Source organism: Meles meles, chromosome 14 (assembly GCF_922984935.1).
Source record: "Meles meles chromosome 14, mMelMel3.1 paternal haplotype, whole genome shotgun sequence".
Taxonomy (NCBI): domain Eukaryota; kingdom Metazoa; phylum Chordata; class Mammalia; order Carnivora; family Mustelidae; genus Meles; species Meles meles.
The window spans coordinates 4,344,560-4,362,465 of NC_060079.1; the positions used below are offsets into that span (position 1 = coordinate 4,344,560).

General features: G+C 35.0%; 1 protein-coding gene and 1 non-coding gene across 4 annotated transcripts in view; one reads left to right on the top strand and one right to left on the bottom strand.

The window, feature by feature from the left end:
- Positions 1 to 17,906, bottom strand: part of ZDHHC20 (zinc finger DHHC-type palmitoyltransferase 20) — a 71,384-nt gene that overhangs the window by 32,084 nt on the left and 21,394 nt on the right. For all 3 annotated transcript variants that reach the window (XM_045978569.1, XM_045978568.1, XM_045978570.1), the window contains exons 2-4: positions 12,111 to 12,137; positions 7,626 to 7,729; positions 412 to 532 (exon numbers count right to left, since the gene is read on the bottom strand). In XM_045978569.1, coding sequence (XP_045834525.1) covers positions 412 to 532; positions 7,626 to 7,729; positions 12,111 to 12,137 — 252 coding nt within the window. The remainder of the gene's footprint in view (positions 1 to 411; positions 533 to 7,625; positions 7,730 to 12,110; positions 12,138 to 17,906) is intronic.
- On the top strand, positions 8,084 to 8,190 carry LOC123925348. Its single transcript, XR_006814955.1, has one exon. It is a non-coding gene; the product is annotated as a U6 spliceosomal RNA (small nuclear RNA).

Genomic DNA, 17,906 nt, shown 5'->3' on the forward strand with positions numbered 1-17,906 from the left:
TGACAGGATTCTTCTCCCTTGTGTCTTTTACTCCTCTCCATTCTAAGTTAGCACATTCTTGTTTTTTTAAAAATGACTCTGTGATGACACACAGACCAGAATTTCTAAATGATGGTTTGCTAAGAATAACAAGTGACATTTTTAACAATGAGGTTCAATTGGGGAAAAAAATGCAGAGAAAAGAGGCTCACAGTGAGCCTCTTAAAAAAATCTGTATCAATAAATGTACATGTGTGTACATCTGAAATACCACAGAAGATACAGAACACAGGAAAATCTTGTTCTTGCAGATGTTATCTGTAGCAATCACAATATCCATTTAACTGTCAAATCATGCAGATGTGTCTTGGAAGGATTAACCATATTTTAAAAATTCCTTGGAAAGGAAAGCTTAAGACTGATTTTTCTTACTCCTTGAAGCTGATGTGGTGTAGATAGGTAAGTCCCTTGCTGCTCTTCTCAAAATTTCTTGTTGTCTTTCTTGGCTGAATTCCTTTTCATAACGTTCCTTTTCAGAATTGGACAAGTAGAACTATAAAAGGAGAAAACTATTAATTCTTTTCAATCTCATAAACTACCATGTTCAGAAAAACACAGTTTCATCCTGAACAGAAAAAAAAAAACAAAAACATTTTCTTCTATGAAGGTAAAACTTATTTTCACATTAAAGAAGCCGAAATTGAGTATATTTTAAAACTTCATACCTTTCTTTGACAGATTAAAAAATATCTGCCCTCTGTATTAATGATGGGAAAAAATATGCACAAGAAAATTTTGCACCTTTGTATTTTACAGAAAAATTAAATACCCCCCAACCAAAAAGGGCTTCTTAATACATATATTTTCTATTAGTAAAAATTTTGATGTCTGAACATTAGTGTCAAGAAATTTTTAATTTTTGGAAGGATGTCCAAGATTCACTTGGTTTGAGTAAGATGTTAAATCATAGGCACAGGGTCCAGCTATCTTCTACTCAAATATATCAATGAGCTCAACAAGTCATTCTTTTACTACTCTGTTTTAGCTTTTAAAAAGCCAGCTAATAGGAGTACTTTCTGTAAAATTATAAAGGACAGTCAAGGCAAGCAGAGTCTCCTTTTTTCAAAGAGTAATTCCTTTATGGAGTTATTTCTTGTTTCCATTTCTTAAGTTTTTATTCCCATAGTGTGGCCAGCCTCCGGTTCATTTCTTAAATAGCATTTTCCTTACAAAGAACTTGTTTACAGTTGCTCCTCTTGTCGTCATCCTAGCATCTCAAGGACCCTCAGTTTTATGTCTCTAATTTCATGTAAACAGAAGCTTTCAGTTTCTTTGTCTTTACTTCACAGAATTTCCTTTTAAACTAAAAATGGCTTGAGATTTTTCTTGATCATGTCCTATATTTTAACTGTACTGTTTCTCAATTTTTTTCAATTAAAAGCAAGGTTTTGCTTGAAAAGGACTAAAGAGTCATGAATGGAGTTTTTATATTCAAGTATTTCGTCCTGCCTGCTAACTCACTACCAAAGCTTTCCATACTCTTGATGCCTCATCATCAGTAATAACAGTATTAGTTTATCAGTGCAACCTATCCTATTCCAAACAAGGCAACAGTTTGGCATAGTAGAAAGAGCTCTGGGCTGAGGAAACTGTGATACCAAGAGGCTCAGGGAATTTTCTAAGATTGCACAATTATTGGCAGAGCTGATATTAAAATGCAAGTGTTGTGAGTTTTACTCTAGCATGCCTCCCTCCATATTGCTAATGTAAAATAACTGTTCTGGCTTTTTACAGACTGTTATTCTAACCTGACCAAACACCACAGGATGTTCGGATGTAAAAGAGTCTATTTAGGTTACCTTGTCTGTTTCCCACAATCAAATCTTGATGGCATAAGAAACCCCCAAATTGGGGCGCCTGGGTGGCTCAGTGGGTTAAAGCCTCTGCCTTTCGCTCGGGTCATGATCCCAGGGTCCTGGGATCGAGCCCCGCATCGGGCTCTCTGCTCGGCAGGGAGCCTGCTTCCTCCTCTCTCTCTCTCTGCCTGCCTCTCTCCCTACTTGTGATCTCTATCTGTCAAATAAATAAATAAAATCTTAAAAAAAAAAAAAGAAACCCCCAAATTACTTCTAAGGCATGAGAAGTAACACAGGTAAACAAAACAGAAAGAGGTCAGAAAAGTTTCCCATAATCTTAAGTTGAGATCTTGGACATCACTTACGTAACTTCCCAGGAAGGTAGGAACCTTCAGACGTTTCTGAGATCCACTCCCTCGTGAATACTTCCAAGGACTGAAACACTTCCCTACTTAGCAAAATGGCCTATTCTCTTTTAAGAGAATTGTAACTTTAACTTGTTTGAATTAAAAGTTCTTCCCTGACATGATGTGTCTCTGAAGCATTCACAGTAGAGTGTAAGAATCATTTGGTATGATGATAAATACATATACGGATAGGAGATGTTCCAATCAAATTTTACAGTTTCCTTGTCAAATCTGAACAGATTTCACATAGGGCTGATCTATTTCTAGCCTGTGGTAGTATCCCAGCCTCCACATCATTACTTTTCCTTAAGGACCAATGTTGTAAATTATGAAAAACTTAAAATGAAAATCTTAAGAGCCACCAGAATTTTAGATGAGGAATGGAACAAAATTTAAAATGGATTAGACTTAGAAAATCATTACTCTACATCTAGTTTTCATTAAAAACTACAAAACAGATGGGGCGCCTGGGTGGCTCAGTGGGTTAAAGCCTCTGCCTTCGGCTCGGGTCATGATCCCAGGGTTCTGGGATAGAGCCCCGCATCGGGCTCTCTGCTCTGCGGACAGCCTGCTTCCTCCTCTCTCTCTCTGCCTGCCTCTCTGCCTACTTGTGATCTCTGTCTGTCAAATAAATAAATAAAAATCTTTTAAAAACCTACAAAACAGAATTCAAACTATGAAATGCCATCATCTTAAATTCAGTGTTCAGATGGTTCAATTCAAATATATATTAGATACCAATTAAGAACTTGGCACTGCTCTGGGTGACAGGAATCCATAGAAGAATCAATACAGCCCTGCCTTCAAAAGCACATTTCTTACAGTCCAGTAGGAATACTGGCTATGTCAATAAAGAAATACAACTTACAAATAAGCATAGTACAATGTGTTACCAGGTATGATAAAAGCTCCCTTAGGAGGGTATAGGGACTATCAATGAAAGTCTCTTAGAGAAAGTGGTACCTATGCTAGGTTTTGAGAGGTAAACAGGAATCTTCCAGGAAAACAAGGAGGGAAAAAGAATCTTGGTAAAAGGAGCAGCACACAAAAAGCACAAAGATGTGAATATAATGGTATAGTCAGGGCAAAATACTACTTGACTATCGAGTTCCAGGAAGAAGCAGTGGAAATGAAGTTAGTAAGATTTTAGTTCATGAAGGGTCTTGTGAGCATGACCTTTATCTTAGAGCTGACTGGCAACCTCTGTAGGATTACCAGAGAAGTGATGGGGCCATAATTTCTTTTTACAGGTGATACTTAGTGACGGAAGATGCCTGCCAGCTCTTCACATACTGCCTCCCTCTCACCATTCACTCATTCACATATTGCCTCTTACATACAAAGTTGGGATCTAGGCAATGCGGATACAGCAATAAACAACAAAGATGCTTCCTTCAAAAAGCTAATACTTCAGTGAAAGAGATACTTTAAAAAGTCTTGGTTTAATAATGCCACTTCCTCAGAGATGTCTTTGACCATACTACCAAAGTAGTTTTTTCCCCTAATAGCTTTTATTGTTATACTTTACGACATCATCATGTTCTTATTCTAAAAGTACCTAAACTTATCACAATTTATAATTACTTTGTTTACTTATTACCATCTGTCTCTCCTTTGAAAATGTTTAGGACCATTCTTTTTTGTTCTTTTTATTCCCAGAGCCTAGCACAATCTGACAAACAGCAGGTGCCAAGTACTTGCTGATAAAAGATGAAAAATATACCCATATTTATAACTTAACTTCCCTAAAAATGTAGAGTTTTTGCTATTCAGACTCAACCAGTTTCCCTAGGTCTGATTCCCAGGTGTTGCTCTAACCTCCCAGCTCACAGAGTCCTTTTAATACAGTTACTTTAGGAACTACCTCACAGCTTTGTAATTACTGCAAGGAGCTATCTCAGCACACTGGAACCATAAAATCCTGCTCTTTCTTGTCAGTGCAGCTTAACTCAGCTGGCCCTTGATGACTTGATAATTAACTCATTCAATAGTGAACATCCACTATGTGCTAAATAGCGGGGAGAGGGATGTAGTGCAGGATACCATAAAAATGATCCCTGCCCACAAAAAAACTGACAATAAGATGGTGCATACAAGTCAAGAGGCAATTAAGAAACTAGATGGTAGGTTCTATGATGGGGAAGGCAAGAGCATGCCACAGCAGGGCCACTGGACACAGGCCTGGGGAATCAGCTGAACTAGGAATAGGGGAGCATGAAGGATGAAGTGGATATAAAGGCTTAAGCCCTCGGCTGAATGCTGAATGGATGCAATATGACAAACAACAATCAAAATAAATAAATAACATTTAAACGGCACTTACTAAGTGCAATGTATTCTTCTGGGCACTTTACATACATATACTATTAAGTGTATATCATTATTATAAATATTACTAGCCACATATATTATTATTATTTTTTAACCATATATATTATTAACTTAGTCAATACCTCCAACAATCCCGTCAGGTATGTATTACTATCATCCTCATTCTACAGGAGAGAGCTGAGGAACAGACATTTAAGGCAAGTCTCCAAGGCCACATGGCTAGTAAGTAGCAGAGGCAGGAGTTGAACCTGGGCAGTCTGACGCCAGAGTCTGAGTTCTTCACCTCTATATTATACTGCTTCTCAGAAGTATTACCAGTTGTTTTTATTATACTTTTTTAAAGTTTATTTATTTAAGTAACCTCTACACCCAACGTGGGGCTCAAATCCATGACCCCAAGATCAAGAACTGTATTCTCTTATGACTGAGCTACCAAGGCACCCCTCTTTTTCTATTTTTTATTTCCTATAACAAGAAGTATTTACTTCTGTTCATGCTATGTTTTCAATAGCCATCACTAGTAGTAAGTAATTAAATAAAATTAGTTCCTTTTCAACTAGGACCTTAAGACATAGATTGCAGTTTGAGGGGTGCCTGGGTGGCTTAGTCAGTTAAACGACCGACTTTTTGGTTTCAGCTCAGGTCATGATCTCATGGTCATGAGACTGAGCCCTGTGCTGAGCTCAGTGTTTGGTGAGGAGTCTGCTTCTCTCCCTCTCCCTCTGCCCTCTCCTGCTAGCATGCATGTGCTCTCTCTAAACATAAATCAATCTTAAAAATAAAAAAAGATAGGGAAGGCAGTTTGTAACATAACTTTAAGAGTTGACTAATTATTACCAAATGTCTGATGAATATATTTTAAGAAACACGAAGTCTGATTGATAATTTCACTACCCCTTAAAACAAAAGCACCCAATAGAAAAAAAATGGGCAAAAGACTCTTTGGCATTTTCTACTTAATGCTGAATGTACACACAACATATGATCCGGCATTCCAATCTGAGGTACCTACTATACACATATATATGTATATGTAGCTATATATAGTTATATATAGCCATATATATATATATATATATATATATGGCCATATATAGCCATATATATATAGTTACATATATACTTACACATATACATCCATACATAAATGCGTATATATGCATATATAACTATATATACACACACATATACGTATACGTAGCTATATATATATTATATATATAATATATATATTATATATTATATATAACTATATATACACACACATATACGTATATGTAGCTATATATATATAAAATATATATATAATATATATATTATATATAGCCATATACAATTACATATATAGTTACATATATACTCACATATATATGTATGGATGTATATATACACATCCATACATAAATGTGTATATATAACTATATATACACACATATATATGTATATGTAGCTATATATATAACTATACATACACACATATATAGCTATATTAACTATATGTACATATATAGTTAATATATATACATAGTTAATACATATAGCTATATTAACTATATTAATAACTATATATAGCTATATTAATTATATTAATAACTATATATAGTTAATATAGCTATGTATGTATATATATAGTTATATATATAGCTACATATACATATATATGTGTGTGTATATAGTTATATATACATATATATACACACCTATGTATGGATGTATATATATAAGTATATACATAGGTATATGCAACAGAATGTTTATAGCAGCCCTCTTTGTAACAGCCTTACACTAGAAGCCACCCAAATGCCCCTGCCCATCAACAGCAGACCAGTTAAATAAACTAATGTTCACTACAACTGAATACCAAACAATAAAGAGAATGAGTGCTCCACGAGCACATGCAACAACATGGATGAACATGCAAACAGAGTGTTAATGAAAGAAGCCAGAGACACAAACACACAGAGTATATGATTCCATTTATGTAAAGGGTAAAACCAGGCAAAACAAACTGATGCTATTATGAGGCAGGAAAGTGGGTTTGTGTGGCTGAAAGGGAGAATGAGGAGGCTTATGAGATGCTGGTAATGTTCTGTTTCTTCAGCTTGGTGGTGGTTGCTCAAGGGTGTTAGGTTTGTGAAAATCCATCAGGTGTACACTTACATATACTTTTCTGTATATATGTTTCATAAGAAGTTAAATGGAAGTTGATGTTTTTTAAACATGTTCTATAATTTTTAACAAATTTTGATGAATTTTGTATGAGTAGAAATAATTATCATCATCTAATATGTGATTGCTAACCATGTGACAGGTACTGTGTTAAAAGCTTTATGTGAACGATTATCACTTAATCCTCACAAACATCTTACAGAAACAGCCACTACTGTTAGCTCCAGTTTCCAATAAGAAAATGGAAGCTCAGAGACATTAAGTAATATGTTAGAGCAGAAAATCAAACTCAGATAACCCTAACACCAGAGGGTACATTCTTAGCCATCTAATTATACCAGATTTCATCAGTTATGTGAAAGCAAGAGAAACATCCTGATCTTAAAACTTACTCTACATAAATATTTACATTATTTTCCCAATAGAACCTCAAATTAGAATAAACACTAGTCATATGAAAGTATAACAAACAATAGCCTAGACAATTTTTTTCCCACAATTAAAACTTTCTCTAGTTGCAGCATATTTCTTTAGGCCTGAGAAAATATCTTAAGGTGTCCAAACATACACTCTACTTTTCTAACTCAATTCTATCCCTTAAGATTTTTTAGTCAAGTAAAAAAAGGATGTCTTTAAAACTATATAGCATGGCAGAAAAATACCAGTACTAAGTAAAGTATGATCAGTCTTTTAGTGTGCTAAGTCAGTGGACTGTATCTGAGACCAGGCTGATGACTCACATTCACAATGTAGAGTCACCATTCAAGTCATGAACGGAAACAGAACAAATGCATTATGTAGTAAAGTTTTAACAAAGGTAACACAGGGCAAATAATTCCATAATTAGCTACAGCATTTGGTAATTTACCAACATTAAATTTACCTCTTTGGAGGGGGAAGCGGGAGATGTGAAAATTGTCATCCAATAGGACCATACAAACATAACAAAGAACAGATGGAAAGCCACAAGGTAAACAACGGCCTTTCCTGGTAAATAAAAACAAATAACATTTCATTGAATCCGGGTGAAAACAGGAAAAAGCATTACATTAAAACACAATATTTAGGGTAGGAGGCTTAATCCAATAAATACCTAAATTAAAACCTACCGAAGACATCAAATTTATAAACTTCTTTATCTGAATGACCTACCATTACAGATATGAAGAAACATTCAGTTCCTGTACTTAAGGGTTATCAGTCTGGTTTATAAGTAAAGACTATAATCTGGATTTGATATAATTGAACTGCTGAACATTTAAGTTGAAACACCTCCTTCACTCACTAAATTTCAAGCTCTTCCTACCAGTATTTTAAATGACTTAAAAATTATTTAAGACAGTGCTCACTTCAGCAGCATATGTACTAAAACTGGAATGATACAGAGAAGATCAGCATGGCCCCTGCGCAAGGATGACACGTAAATTCACGAGGCTTCCCTATTTTTTCCAACACCAAAAAAATTTACTTAAGACAGATTCCATCACCATGAACATTAAATTCAAGGAACTACAAACTGAAAGTAATAAAGGAAGTTCCCACCACCGTGAATAATGAGTAATCTAAAAAACTCAGTTCCTGGATTAACCAGAAACATTATGCTAGATTTCATTCTCCTTTCAACATAGGCTAATGAAAAATTTTTAGCCATTTAAAATTTCTGCAATAACTGTTTCACAAGTGGATTAGTGTAAACATTATAACACCTTTAACTCCAAATATTAACTCATTACTGATACAACTTAGAGCTTTTTGTTGTGTTCTATAGTTTTCCTTTTGAAAGAAGCAAGACTGGTTTCTATAGGAAGCAAGAGCTATCTACCAGGTACTTAAATTTTTTGTTTGGAATGAGGCACCTACAAATCCACTGAAGAAAACAAAGCAGACACAAGCTTCAAAGTTTGAAATTCTACTCATTTTTTAAGTTCAAATCAAATATTACTTCTTGCACATAACCTTTCTCCATTACTTTTAGAATTCATTACCTCTTTATACTATACTGCCCCCCAATATGCTCAGACTTCAATTAAAGCACTTAATTCATTTTATTAAAGTTAGTTGTTTAATACTGATGATCTAATACATGCAAAACATTTAAAACAGTGCCTGGCACATAATTAATCCTTAATAAATACTGGCCATTTTAAAAAAGTAATCTCTACACACAACTGGGGTTCAAACTCACAACGCTGAGGTCAAGAGTCACACGCTCTATTGACTGAGCCAGCCAGGCACCTCAATACTGGCTACTATTATTATTACTATCCAAGAACCTTTCCTCTCAAAACTATCCAAGAACCTTTCCTCTCAAAATCTGGTTCTTTTTGCATGTTCCGTATTACCATGTTTCCCAAGTTTAAGGAACCATAAAAGTTTTGACTGGTCCACAGTGAAATGAGAGACACTAAGAACAAGGTAGTGAAGTTTTTATAAAGCTAAGATGTATTCAATTCAAAGTACTATCCTTCTTTTCATCTGAGGTTATTTCTCCTTTCACTTTTGGTTTTAAAAAATGTTCTTTTTAAATAAAATAATGATAAAAAAATCAACAACTTGTTGGACCCAGCCTTTTCTTTTACAATTACACTGGGGCACATATGGTCTAAGAGAACAGAACCACAAGTCCCACAGGAAGCCAGGGCCCAATAACTGTTCACATCGCACAGCTAATCATCACAAAACTCCTCAAATTCTAGTTCCTCTCTCATTATTTTCACTGCGAGTCTAACAGCTCATAAACTGTTGCTTAACTCATTTGATCACTGCAAAGGCAACTGGTCTTCTTCCCTCCAGCCCATCTCGATGGCCAGTATAAGTGTGTTGTTCATAGTTTCTACTCCACCTTGGCTGTGATATTCCTGGGAAATAACTCCATGTGTATGACTCATGACTGATGAATACATTATAAAACACTGACTTCCTGGTACCATATTTGACCACAACTAATCAAATCACTACTTCCACCTACTGAAGGCCTATTAGAAGGTATATAATGATGTGTACCTTATTTCTAACCCTCACTGTAGTCCTGTAAGGTATTCTTTCAGTTTACAAATGTGAAAACTGAGGTGCAGAGAATTTAATATCCTGCCCAATGTCACTTAGTAAATGATAAAGCCAGGATTCAAACCCATATCTGCTTGATAAAAACCCAAGGTTCTTTTCATTATGTCATACCTAGAAGTATCTTTTCCTCCATTTTACTCATCATCTTAGTCGTCACATCCTATTTCAGAGCCAATATCTGATACCAAGACAAAATCCTTACCAAAACTTCCTTCTATCTTCAAATTTGCTTTCTTTTCATGTCCACTAAAGCTGATTATCACCCTCATTGAAAAGTTTGGCTTCTCAAAATCTGCATTCTCTACTGTCTCCATTCCCTCCAGGTTGAACCTCACGGTCTACTTAATGGATTCAGTATCATTCCTTCATTTGGTCTTCCTTTGGAAAAGTATACTGGAGCTCAGTCTCCTACTGTTACATGAACACAGGTCATTTACTGAGCTTGCAATACTATCTTCACCTAGCTCACTTCACTTTTTAAAATTTTTGCCTGGCCCCCATATTCAGTCAAGCTCGTCAATCCTCATCTGTACTTTATTGCATAGCTTCAAGATAAATGGTAACCTTGAGGTACTTTAAACTTCTTAATCATTTAGTTATTTACAACTAAGGCCAGCATATTAAACAATATACTTAAAAAATATTTTTAAAGACATTTAAAATATTTTTAGAGTATTTCTGCTCTCCACAGGTCCAAACACAAATGGTTGTCTGCTTTAAAAAAACCTTAATCCTCAGTTAAAAAAAACAACTGATAAATCTCTTAGCATCATGTCTGGAATGTAATAAGTACTTAACCAATGGAAAATATAAAATTATAATGTAAAGAATAACAGGAAATACTGCTTTTACATGAATTTGAAATAATGTTAAAAAGAAAACTTCTGATCACATATATATGCTATAAACCACCGGTTAAAAGTAATAGATAAAGGGGTGCCTGCCTGGCACAGTCAGCTGGGAGGACGACTCTTGGTTTCAGCATGGGTTGTTATCTCAGTCCTGGGATCAAGGCCCATGTCAGGTTCTGTGCTGAACACGGAATCTACTTGAGGTTCTCCCTCTCCCTCTGCCTCTCCTACTCGTGCGTTCTCTCTCTCTCTCTAAAATAAGTAAATAAATCTTAAAAAAAGGAAGCAATAAAGTGGATATAGCTAAAAGTGCAGCATAGATTACAAAATAAAAATACTATGAACAACAACAACAAAAAAGAAGTGGTAAAAGCTTAGTTAACGAAGCAAATTAAATCAAAGCAAAAAAAATCTGAATCTACAAATCAAAAAATCTGATTAAAAAACCACCTGTGAATGAATTTAAAAAAACAAACAAAAAAGCAAACAACCTCGTCAAAAGACTCTTTGAAAGACATGGGGAAAACAGCTCTAAGAAATAATGAGACAAGCTAGATGTTCCTTCATAAATACTTCAGAAATTCTCTGCTTTCCGTATATGTGTTTTCACATGCAGAAAACAGTTTTGATTTAAAGGGAGAAAATCAATCCTACCAAGACTGAGTCTATATTTATTCCTCCTCAACCCTGGCTAGAATTGAGAAATCAGATTTCAAAGGCAACTTGAGATTTACATGCGTAATGCCTAATTATTTCCAATAAGAATAAATATTAATTAATAATTTCTAACTATTCAACTGTTTTAGAAATCCCCTGGATTTTCATATCTCAAGTCAAATTTCACTTTTGAAATTTGATCTCAACAGACTTAATACTTTCTTTTAGCTTGGTGAAATTCTGAGTAATGAATTTTTCCCTCTAGGCATTATCTCATTACCTAGTCCTTATAAAAAGTAGAATTCCCTTTCAAAATGAACTAGTAATACAATTTACAAATTTACAGTCTGGTTATTTTGTTAAATGTCTGTGAGTAGTAATGTACTATTTTTAACAAATATATAAATAAGAGAACCATCGATAAAATTTAGGCATCATGAAACAAAATCTGCTCCTCAACCCTAGCTAGAACTGGTATTAAAAACCTTTGAATCACTACTATCAAGCATTCTGAAGAATATACAAGGCATACATATGTACATAAATATATTAGAGAAGTTTGGATGCTAGATGCCTTACAAAATAACAGCTATTTTAATTTATATAAATAACACAAATGAAAATATATTGAATAGGAATAAACACAATACTAGGTCTCCTTTTAATTAAACTTTAATAACATATTTTCTTTCTGAAAATAAAAACACATACAGTCATCACTAAATAAAAAGCATGTGGGTCAGAATTAGGATATCATAAGTATTCTATTTAAATTGAGACTTAAAGTGTCTTACCATTTTCTCCATTTCCAGTGAGGGTAACTAGAATAGAAGAAAAATAGTGAATAAATAATATATTTTAGAACATTTTGTACATACATTTTATTTCAGATTGACTACTCTTCTTAATATCATTTTCACAAAAATAAAATTTCGTTATAAAATGTAAACACCAATGCAAATCCAGGATTGCACTTAAAAAGCCCTAAAAACACTAAAATGCCAAACATATAATTTTTATCAACATTGCAATCACATTAAAATTTTTCAGACCCTTGTTAATTTTAAGTCTATCAATATGGTTATAGTTAGGTCTCCTTTAGCTCCTTCCTTATTGCCCTACAGAATGAATAGGACTTTCATCTATGGTGCTCATGTCATCAGTCTGTGATGTGCCTCACCAAACTTTGTAAAATCTTATACTCAAGACAACTTGTGTTTTTCTATAGAAAAAAGTACAGAACTTATCCATGTAATTTTTAGAGTGTTTTTTATTCCTAGCCCAAGACCCTGGGAATTGCTATTTATCCTTTCTCTCCAGATAGTCCTAATGGCCTCTAGGTCCGGTTAATTCTACCTATGCTCTTCAAATCTGTCATCTACTCTCAATTTTTCTCACTGCCTTATTTCAGGTTCTCCTCAAACATAATAGCTTAAAGAGACTTCTTTTTTTTTTTTATTTTTATTAACATATAGTGTATTATTTACCCCAGGGGTATAGGTCTGTGAATCATCAGGCTTACACACTTCACAGCACTCACCATAGCACACACCCTCCCCAATGTCCATAACCCAACCACCCTCTCCCCACCCCCCCCACCCCCCAGCAACCCTGTTTGTTTTGTGAGATTAAGGGTCTTTAAGGAGACTTTCAACTATAAGCCTAATACACCTTATTATAGCAAATATGATGGCTAAATACAGTTCAACACCTCCCAGTTGCTTACAGAATAAAGTTCAAAATCTTCAGGGTAGCAACTATAGTCCCTCTATGATCCACAATCTGTCTACTTCTCCAATCTGTCATTTGCCTATACCTGTGGTCTAATTATCCTGAACAAATGGCAGTTTCCTTAATGCAACAAGCAGTTTCATAGGTGCTATGCCTCCCCTACTCATCCTCCAAGGCCCAGTTTAAACAGTCACCTCTGTAAAACTGTCCTGAGTCTCTCTTTAGGCAAAGTACTCATTTATATCGCCACTGTTCATTCTTCCATCTCTACCATGCCACCTCTTTTTTGCTTTCTTTCTTTTTTTTTTTTTTTGGTGCAATTACTTGGTAATATGTCTGTCTCACCCTACTGGACTACACAAGTGTGGAATCCTGAATCAGAATAATAACAACTCTGGGATGCCTGGGTGGCTCAGTGGGTTAAGCCTCTGCCTTCCGCTCAGGTCATGATCTCAGGGTCCTGGGATGGAGCCCCGCATTGGGCTCTCTGCTCAGCAGGGAGCCTGCTTCCCCTCTCTCTCTGCCTCCTGTGATCTCTCTGTCAAATAAATAAATAGATAAATAAATAAATATCTTCTAAAAATTTTTAAAAAAGAATAATAACAACTCGAACAGTTATTATTACCTCTATTTGACAGATAAGCTAAGGCTCAAAATAATTAAATGACTTAGCTAAGGTCACAGAACTAGTACATGCAGTGCAGACAGATATCTGAGCTCAAATCTACCTGGACTTGTGTTCTTTCCTATGGTGTCTCTCACCTTATTCATTGTTTTAGATCTAAAGCCTGGCATACAGTAGCAATGCTTCAGAAATGTTCGTTAATTTGATAACCGTTTTTGACTAAAATCAGTTGATAAAACAGAGGAGTACCCTGACACTTCCTTAATAAACTAAAATATATCTACTTCTATCCCCAAACCAGCAAAATTTAATGAGAAACACTCAGAAGTAGTCCCACTAATGGTTAAGAAATAAAATAAGCAAGTTTACGATTTTTTTTTTTAAAGCATTGTTTTAGAGAGGCATAGGGCCTCTTCTCAATCTATCTCAGGTCAGTGGCAGAACACAAGTAGTTAGATCCTGGGCTGGTCCTACCAAAGCATTTCCCATTTATGCTAATATACACTAAAAATATAATTTTCAATATTGCCATGCTCTAAAATGATTGGGAAGCACTATATAAGGCACACAATTCTGAGGAATATATTAGTGGTATAAAAATGGAAAAGAAACAAATGTATCACTGTTTGCAGATTATAAGACTATATGCCTTTATCGTCAAAGAAAACCAACAGAATAACTATTATAAAAAAGAGGTGGTAGTGGTGTACTGAAATCAGGAGCTTTCCAGTAAACATGCAATCACTATATAGAAATCATAGCTGAAGTTTTATTTCTAAAGCCACCTAAAAAGATAAAATTCCAGAGACAGACTTAAGAATTGAGCAAGATCTACACAAGTGCTCTGCACAAGGCCTTCACTGATACCACATGGGGAAGGGTGCATTATCATTGCCCGGGGGGAGGGTAATGGAAGTCTACCCACTGCCCCACTGCCTAGGCCTTCACTCCAGTAGGAAAGTGGGGAGATACAAGAGGTGTGCCTTGTTACAGCTGAGCAAGGGGCAAGTCTAAGCTCATACTCAGCCTCTGCTGGAGAAAGTGGGGACAGAGTGCCATTTTTCCAATGTTTTTGGCTGAAGTAGGGCAGTCACTGTCTAGTTTGGTCTTGCTATAGGTTGCTTCTTTCCTGTTTGACTAAAGAACCAGCCTTTCTTGGGGCTTTTCATCTGTGCTCTTTGATGTTTCCAGGTTGCCAGCTTCTCTAGCACGTAGGATAGGATATATGAGGCAAAAAAGAAAACCCAGGGAATTCACCACCACTACCATTTCTCAGGTACCAAGGTCCCCAGATGATCTGCCTTTCTCTCTCCATGTGTCAAAATTGTCTTATGCTTGCTTTATGCATAATATCCAAGGGTTTTAGTTATACTTAGCAGAAAAAATAGGAAGAGTGTGTATTCACTTGTCCTGGAACTGGAAATTCTAATTAACAAATTGTTCTTTTACTGCTGAGTAGTATTCTACTATACCACAACTTGTTTAGCCATCTACCAACTGATAAGGCATTTGCTTTCATTTTTTGCCAATTATAAATAGTCCTGCACAAGCCGTTGGGTGGACATATATTTTCATTATTAGGGTAAATATATAGATATAACATTGCTGTATCTATGTTTAACTTAATCAGAAACAGTCAAACTTTTTTCACAAGTTGTTGTATTGTTTTACATTCCCACCAAAAATGTATGAGTTACAGGTTGCTTCACACCCTTATCAACACTTGGAACTGTCGATCTTTAAATTTTTAGCTATTCTAAAAAATATACAGTGATATCTCACTGTGATTTTGTGTTTCCTTAATGACCAATGATGTTGAGTATCGTTTCACATGCTTTATTGGCCATCCCTACGTGATGTTGTGTGTTGAAATTTTTCGTGAAGTTGTGTGTTGAAATTCTTGGCTACTTTTTAATCATTATCTCCTTATCATTGAATTGTGGGCTCTTTATACACTCTAAATATATTTAACAAATATATTCTGCAACTATTTCCTTCTAGTCCATATTTTGTTTTTTCATTTATTTAGCACTGAGTTTTGAGGAACAGAAAATTTAATTTTTTTTTTTAAAGATTTTACTTATTTATTTGACAGAGAGAGATCACAAGTAGACAGAGAGGCAGACAGAGAGAGAGGGAGGGAAGCAGGCTCGCTGCCGAGCAGAGAGCCCGATGCGGGACTCGATCCCAGGACCCTGAGATCATGACCTGAGCCGAAGGCAGCGGCTTAACCCACTGAGCCACCCAGGCGCCCAGAAAATTTAATTTTAATGAGGTCCAAATTTATCAATTTTTTCTTTTATGGTTCACATTTTGTGTCCTTTTTGGGAAATCTTTGCCAACCAAAAGACACAAAGAATTGCTCAGGTTTCCTTTTAGAAGTTTTAGAGGTTTTACATTTAGGTATGTGATCTATTTTAAAAGCTGATTTTTGAAAATATGGTATAAAGGGTTGAGATTAATTTTATTGTACATAGATGGCCAATAGTTCCAATATTGTTAGCTGAAACTCCTTTCTCTACTGAATTGCCTTGGGACTTTTGACAAAAATTAATTTAAAATTACACTAATATGTGAAAGGGTTTATTTCTGAACTCTATTCTGTCCTATTGATTGATGTTTCCGTCCATTCTTATCCCAATACTACAGGATTTGATTACATGTAGCTCTTAGTAAATCTTGAAATCAGATAGCATGAGTACTCCAATTTGCTCTTTTTCAAAGTGTTTTGGCTATTTTAGGTCTTTTATATTTCCATATAAATTCTAAGCTTATCTTACTGATTTCCTTTAAAAAAAAATGCCTGCTGGGATTTTATCTGGAATTGTGTTGACTCCCTAGATCAATTCAGAAAGAACTGACATCTTTACAATAATCAGTCTTCCATTCCATAAACACAGTGTATCTCTTCATTTTAGATTTTATCTCATTAATACACAAAACCGTGTATGTATTTTGTTAGGTTTATCCCTAAAGTAGTTGTTTCTGATGATTATTGTGTTTAAAAAATTTCAGTTTCTAATTCTTATTAGAAATATAACTGAGCTTTATTGATCTTGTGTCCTGTGAACTTGCTAGTAAATTCACTTATTAGTTTTTAGTAGTATTTTTGTGTATTCTCTGGAATTTTCTACATAAATGATTTATCTGTTAATTAACAGTTTTAATCCCTTTACTATCTATGTATGTGCATAACACATACTTTTTTTTAAGATAAAACACCTTATGAGTTCATACTATTAATTCAAATTTAAGTTTGCGAAGTTTATATCATTCATCTTTTAATTGTATGGTTTTCTTTGTTTGTTTTTCTTACCATTGAGAATCCTGTTCTCAAGGACAGAAAGGATGAAGAATTAGAATATCACATTCATTTTTTTCTTTTTGTTTTTACTGCTTCAATAATATAATAACAGATTCAATAATAATAACAGATTTTATTCACTTTCTCTATCCCATATTGCCCACCCAACAGCCTCGATAATGAGACCAATATGATTACTGAAAATATGATTAAATAATTTTTTACATTTTGTCTATTTTGTAACAGCTATAGTATAGCTACTTTGTTAGATCATATATCCATTACCAACTATAGCCTCTCTTCCTTATTACTATTACTCATAGGCCTAAGGTCTACAAGAACATACATATTTAATGTTCATATCAGAGTTAAGTTGATATCTCTGTAGTCACTCTGGTTGTCTAAAACTCATTCCCATTCTCTAGCAAACTAGTTTTGTTGTAGATACTCAAGTTGTTGAATGTTTTTATGCAGTGATTTGGGGAGACTCAAAAATAATGCACATTACCATCTCCTTCTTAATCATGGGGCACCTGGGTGGCTCAGTGGATTAAGCCGCTGCCTTCGGCTCGGGTCATGATCTCAGGGTTCTGGGATCGAGCCCCACATCGGGCTCTCTTCTCCGCAGGGAGCCTGCTTCCTCCTCTCCCTCTGCCTGCCTACTTGTGCTCTCTCTCTGTGTCAAATAAATAAATAAAATCTTTAAAAAAAAAAAAATAAATTAAAAAAAAAATATTTAATCTTACAGGACAGTTCCTTTTTAAAAAGAACAGGCCAGTTGTCTGTTTCCTTTCTTTCTTTTTTTTTTTTTAAAGATTTTCTTTATTTATTTGATAGAGATTACAAGTAGTCAGAGAGGCAGGCAGGGAGAGAGGAGGATGCAGGCTCCCCACTGAGCAGAGAGCCCGATGAGGAGCTTGATCCCAGGAC